The 6,137-nt window shown below is 40.6% G+C and overlaps 1 protein-coding gene across 1 annotated transcript in view; it reads left to right on the top strand.

The window, feature by feature from the left end:
- PRKDC (protein kinase, DNA-activated, catalytic polypeptide) overlaps positions 1-5,694 on the top strand; it is an 83,600-nt gene extending 77,906 nt beyond the window's left edge. Inside the window, 6 exon segments of the mRNA XM_010006889.1 lie at positions 1,461-1,550; positions 2,768-2,839; positions 2,929-3,130; positions 3,569-3,757; positions 4,334-4,473; positions 5,490-5,694. Coding sequence (XP_010005191.1) covers positions 1,461-1,550; positions 2,768-2,839; positions 2,929-3,130; positions 3,569-3,757; positions 4,334-4,473; positions 5,490-5,694 — 898 coding nt within the window.
- Positions 5,695-6,137: the final 443 nt, after the last annotated feature.

Below are 6,137 nucleotides of genomic sequence, written 5' to 3' on the forward strand. Positions count from 1 at the left end.
TGACAGGCAAAATTGGCAGCAGATGAACAAAACACAGCTGTAGAAGAGAATGCTCCCTGACTTAATACAAATGCTGGGGTTAAATAAATTGTGTGTCTTTCTTTTGATTGTAATTGGAGAATGAAGATTTGTAAAATTTATTTAATTCTAGCATTTAGCCTTTTTTTATCCTGGAATGCAGATATGTGGTTTTATTTATCTTAGTCCATAATCTCTGTTAGGGTTTGTCCAAGTGTTGTTATCACCACTTATTTTTACTAGCTCTGGTGCAGGTTGGAGGAACCTCCAGAGTGGAGGCTGGACTCCAAAGAATCTTTATTTCTACAGTTAATTGATTTGTGAGCAGTTTAGGAACTACTACAGTTGCTGCATTACTGCTATCTGATTCACTTTTGTGAACAGCAGTGGTGTTATGTTGGCCTCAATTTATTGCCTGGGCAAGTGGAGGAGGACTCACATGGAACCACCTCATGAGGGGAGAGAATTTCTAGTATACTAAATGTAGAGTATCAGTATCTTTCTAAAAACAGGTAGCAATTTATCCACAAAAAACACTTTATCTTATTGTCGTATAAAGTCTTTAAATATTTTCCCATAATTAAAACACTTCATATTGAGCTATGGTTGCATGACAACATTCACAAAGGAAAATTCTGGTTAAGTCCTTGTTGGCAATATTTTGGTGGGGGTGAATATCTTTCTGAAGTTTAGAAATCCTTTTTTTTATCCTGAAGTGGTAGGATATGCAGTCTATACTACATGGGAAATACTTCTTAAATGGAAAGGATCTCTGTACCTCAGGACATGGTTTGGAAGAAAGGGAGAAGGCAGGTGCTTTGCTAAGTTGGTGCCTCTGTGGAACAGAAGTTTCGTATCTAGCATAGCAGTGTATTTAGCTAAGATGGGAGAAAAGTACCACATTGTTCTATAAGCAATGCAACTAAAGAAGACTGATTTCTTAAGAATTAATCCCTTAAATCCTCTAAGCTCCCATTCCTCCTGCCAGTGCACCCTGCCTTCCTGCATCCCCTTCCTGCTTAGATGGACAAATGGCAGCAGGTACTGTGTTGGGCTCTCAAATGGTTACGAGTCTGTGTTAAAAATATCTTTCCCTCCCTGGAGAAATTATTTTGGGTCTTTCTTATCATGGCAGCATGTAATTTTCAGTGTGCCTATTGACAAAGTAACACCTTTGAGATGTCACATCTTCTGTCAGGTATGACTGCAGTGCACTCAAAGCTGGGGGGAAGGGGATGGATGGATTTAGCACATGCACCAACGGGCTAAATTTCATTTCCATAGCAAGACTAAAATTAATGTAGGTTGTAGTTTCCTGATGCCTTCTGTGTGTAAAAAATCTCATGGACCATATGAGCACAGACTCAGCCTGCAAATATTTGAGGACAGAGTGTTAAGATGATAAAGGGAAATAATCAGTCCTTTTTTAATTTTGTCCTTAGTGAAAAAGGACCTCGTGCTACCTATGCTGAGTGGCTATCCAAGATGGGTGGGAAAGCACGAGGCATCTCTCGATACCATGTTATGTACAGGTAGGTTTTAAAAGAAAACTGCATGTAAAATATAGAAACTAGGGTATGCATACACACACAGTTCTAGAAATACCAGGGAAAATATCATCTGCATTATAATATGTCCATTTTGCAACTTTATCTTACTGGACACACTCTGCAGGAGTTCAGTACTGCCAAAATTCCCCTAAAGCACAGGAGTGCTTCCCTCAAGAAAGTGTCTAGAAGCAGATGCTCCTCTTCAACTTTATTTTCTAGGTGTCTTGCTCCTCATTATGCAGTTAGGTAGATTTCTTTGGAGCTAGAGCACCTGCCTAAGTTGGACAGAGAAAGTAATTCACTGAAAGTTTAAGAGTATTTGATGGTTTGGTTTGGGTCCTGACTTGAGCATTGTCTCAGAGGAATTTCCACACCTGTCTGGACTTAGCACTCTAGAGGGGAAGAGGAAGTTTCCAGTGCAGTGTTTCTGATCAGCTCATAACCTGCTTAGGCAAGCTTCTTGCTTTTTAAGGGAAAACTTTTCACTCATTTATCTGCATCTGTATACGTTAACGTTTTTATTCAGATCTGGAATGTGCTTCTGAAGTAAATTCCCAGTCTCCCCCACTCACCTCATGGTGGCTTGCAGTGCAGAGCTGTCCCTGAGAGCACAACTCGGCTCCTTGCGGACAAAACTAGAGTGGAAGGAGAGCACCCAGGACATTCCAGCTGCTCACCAGCATTCAGTTTGCAGGACCAGGCACGGACTCGTCCAGAGCAGTCACCCTCCCTCCCCAGATTTGTACAGCATGGGTGTCCTCAGCACCAGCTATTTAGTTCTGTTGCCTCCCCTTGTGCTGTACTACTTTTCTAGTGCCTGTACAGGCTCTGGATGCTGCTGAGAGATTTCGTTTGGATCTTGAGTCTCTTCCAAGCAGAGAAACAATCCAGCCAAAAGGAGCATAGTTGTATTGCTGAATTAAAACCTAACCCATCTTGTTAGGGGAAACTAGACGAAACTACATACAGTTTTGTATTAAGAAATTTCAGTCCTGCAACTAACTGCTTGGAAATTAAGAGAAGAAGGGGGTTATTTTTTAGTATCAAAGAAAACTTCTTGGGCAAACTGTCTGGATGGCTTGCAGTACTGGTTACTGGGTAAGCACAATGTGCTAACAGGGTCACATACACATCTTAACTGTTCATGACCAGTGTGCTGTTATTCCAATAGCTAACATTATTCCTTCATTAATCTGCAGAAATGCTGACCGTACAGAAACAGTGAGGTCTTTCAAAAGCAGGGAAGGCAGTGTTCCAGGAGACCTGCTCCGGTAAGTGTGCTGTTAATGACTGCACGTTGGGGTTAAATGGAATGTTGAGGTTTCATCTGTATGCAACAAGTGATTTCTGTTTTGTTAAGGCGAGCCTTTGTGAAAATGAGTACATCTCCTGAAGCCTTCCTGTCTTTGCGGTCCCATTTTGCCAGCTCTCATGCACTGATGTGCATTAGCCACTGGATAGTTGGTATTGGAGACAGACATCTGTCCAACTTCATGATTAACAAGGAGACAGGTGGCATGGTGGGAATAGACTTTGGATATGCATTTGGCTCAGCTACGCAGGTATTTGTTTTCTAATTAATTTGTTACAGCTTTTGCATTTAATATGTGCAATTACACGTGTATTCTCGGTACTAAATTCAACGTTCCTCATTTGCAATTGTTTTGATGCAAAATAATCTTTACAAGTTATTTCTAGTTAATGAAATGAAATCTCTGTTTCCAGATATTCTCAGACAAGTAGGGAGCTATAGAGTTTCTTACAGCCTATACAGTGGTGGTTTATATAGTTCAGCCATGCTTTCAACCACTGTCACTAAATATTCATGAGTCTGATGTCACAGCTCAGTCCTGTTCTACTGAGTTGCATGTTTTTTTCAGTTAAGGGACAAAGAGGGTTTCAAAGCTTAAAAACAAAACAAAAAAATATTCTTTTCTTATACTTCTATTCTAAGGTTTCTTAATTCTTGTTTTCTTTTTACTGTCTTTCCCCTTGACTAGTTTTTGGGTGTGCCAGAGTTGATGCCTTTTCGTCTAACTCGCCAGTTTGTTAATCTGATGATGCCAGTGAAAGAGTGGGGTCTCATTTACAGTGTGATGGTGCATGCCCTAAGGGCTTACCGTGCAGATCCAGATCTCCTCCTCACCACAATGGATGTATTTGTAAAAGAGCCTTCATTGGACTGGAAGGTGGGATTTTTTTCTCTTTCCTTTTCCTTCACGTGAAAATTCTTTAACCGTTATAAAGATAAAACTGAGTAGAAAGGAAATATTTCTTGATGCTCACTGCCTTTGCTCCTTTTATCTTTGTTTTATTGAATTTCCAGAGAATTTAAACTAAACTTAAAGGATTTAGAATGACAGAACTCTGTATCGATGGACAAAGAATAGTAGCACATGTCTGTGTTATAAGTGTACTGGTCTTTATCTGCATGATAATCCTAAAAATGTGCGTATCTGTTGATCGCATTATGTCACTTATGGTAGCAGTATAAATGTTTTAAACTTTTGCACTGAGCCTCTGAAATTTATAGAGCAACACAATATATATCCAACTGATGATTGCAAAGAAAAAAATCTGCTTCAGTAACTCAAGTTGTAAATTGAAATTTAAGTCATAGGCAGCCTAGATGTCATCTCACTGCTGTTTAATCCACTGCATCTGCAGTTAAGAGTTGTTGGCTTGAATTGCTATGATGTGGCAGCTTAAAGGTCTTTTTAAGTACATGATTTATGATAAATAAGGCAAATTTGTTTTCTCTTTAGAACTTTGAACAAAGACAGCTGAAGAAAGGAGGCACATGGATTAAGGAAATAAACACATCTGAAGTAAACTGGTACCCTTTGCAAAAAGTCAGCTATGTCAGAAGAAAGCTTAGAGGTGCCAATCCAGCAACCATCACTTGGTAAGATGCTCTCCTTTTGCTTTAAACCGCTCCACTAGGAGCTTTGCCAGTCTCATGTGTCAGATTTTGCTCCCTTCAGATAGAATAGCAGCTGGGAAGAGAAGAGGTAGACAGGGCACAATTTCAACAAACCTCCTGTCAGAATCATTTTGGTGCACATACAAGCTCTCTGAACTGCTGTGCATCCAAAACACCAGACACCTCCCTGTTTCTGTTCTTGCTCCAGCTTAGGCCTCCTGAGCAGTTTTAATGTTGCTGGCAGCACACACATCCCCTCCCTGTAAGCCTGCCTAACTTCTCCTCAGGCTGCTGTTCTTCTTTATGTTAATCTCCACAGCTTTTAGGCTAGGGGTAGTATTTAAATCTATATGCTTCTGCTGGACAGGTGCTTGAAATGGAACCTGCACCAGCTGCATGGGAGGCATGGAGGAAGCTGCTTCCCAAAAACACCACATTCTGAGCTGATGGCATTCTTGGGTTATTTATGTCAGTCTAGTCAAGTCTGGCTCAAGCCAAAATGTCTTTAAAGTTCAGTTAAGGTACAATTAATCCCTTCCATCCTCTTTCAAAAGACATTTTGGATTAATCAAATTTTTTTTAAAGAAGGCAAAGAAAGCAGGCCTGTTTTAAAAGCACACAAATACTGAAAAGTGCAGGACTTGAGAGTAGCCCCTTTTGTGGTCAAGACTGAACTTGGAAAGGCAGCAAAATGCTTCTTGCAGATACAGATCAGCAGGGCAGGTAAGGAGGTAACAGCTTGGTTGTGCACTGCTGCATCCTTCTTACAGTTAGAGAGCTTTGGCAAGATTGAAAGGTAAATGGTAAATAGGAAAGGAGACCCAAAATCACCAGCCTACGCTGGCTCAGCCTTGTACAGCTATTGAACAGTCTCCACGTCTTGAAAAATAAAGCTGCATAACTGGTGTTTTCAAGTACCTGTTCATATTTTAAAATGCATCTCAGATTTTCTGCTGGTTTCCTTTAGTGAGAGGTTACTTTTGTGTCCACAATTTTAGTGATGAACTACGCCTGGGCCACGAGAAGTCGCCTTCGTATCATGATTTTGCAGCTGTGGCTCGTGGTAATGCTGATCACAATGTCAGAGCCAGAGAGCCAGAGGATGGACTTTCAGAAGAGACCCAAGTGAGATGCCTGATTGATCAAGCGACAGACCCCAACGTGCTTGGCAGAGTCTGGGAAGGATGGGAACCCTGGATGTGAGGGACTGCTCTCTAGAGCCTGGTCTGCCAGGAGGAGCATCCCCTATCACACACAGCTGTAACCAGATCAGAATTTGAAGGCCAAAAAGGAAACAAATGCTTAGCCACTTTAATCATCGTGGATTAACTAATGTGGAAAATATTTTTTTTTTTATATGTATATTAAAGCTGTATTCAAACAGTAATTTTAATATTTTTATATGGTTCTGCAACAAAGCAGCTTTATTGTCCTTGTGTTAAAATCGATGACGAAAGAACTGGAGAGAGGCTGTAGAGCTTAAAGACTAACTTGAAAGACACTGAGATCACTCAGAGGAAAGCACAACTTCACACCCTGTGAACTTGCAGGCGTCCTTGCAGTGAAAGTCTGTGCTTTTGTCTTTTACAGAGACCTTGATGAGAAACAACTGAAACCATTCTGCAGACATATGTTATTTGTAATTA

Source organism: Chaetura pelagica, unplaced genomic scaffold (assembly GCF_000747805.2).
Source record: "Chaetura pelagica isolate M959 unplaced genomic scaffold, ChaPel_1.0 scaffold109, whole genome shotgun sequence".
Lineage (NCBI taxonomy): Eukaryota > Metazoa > Chordata > Aves > Apodiformes > Apodidae > Chaetura > Chaetura pelagica.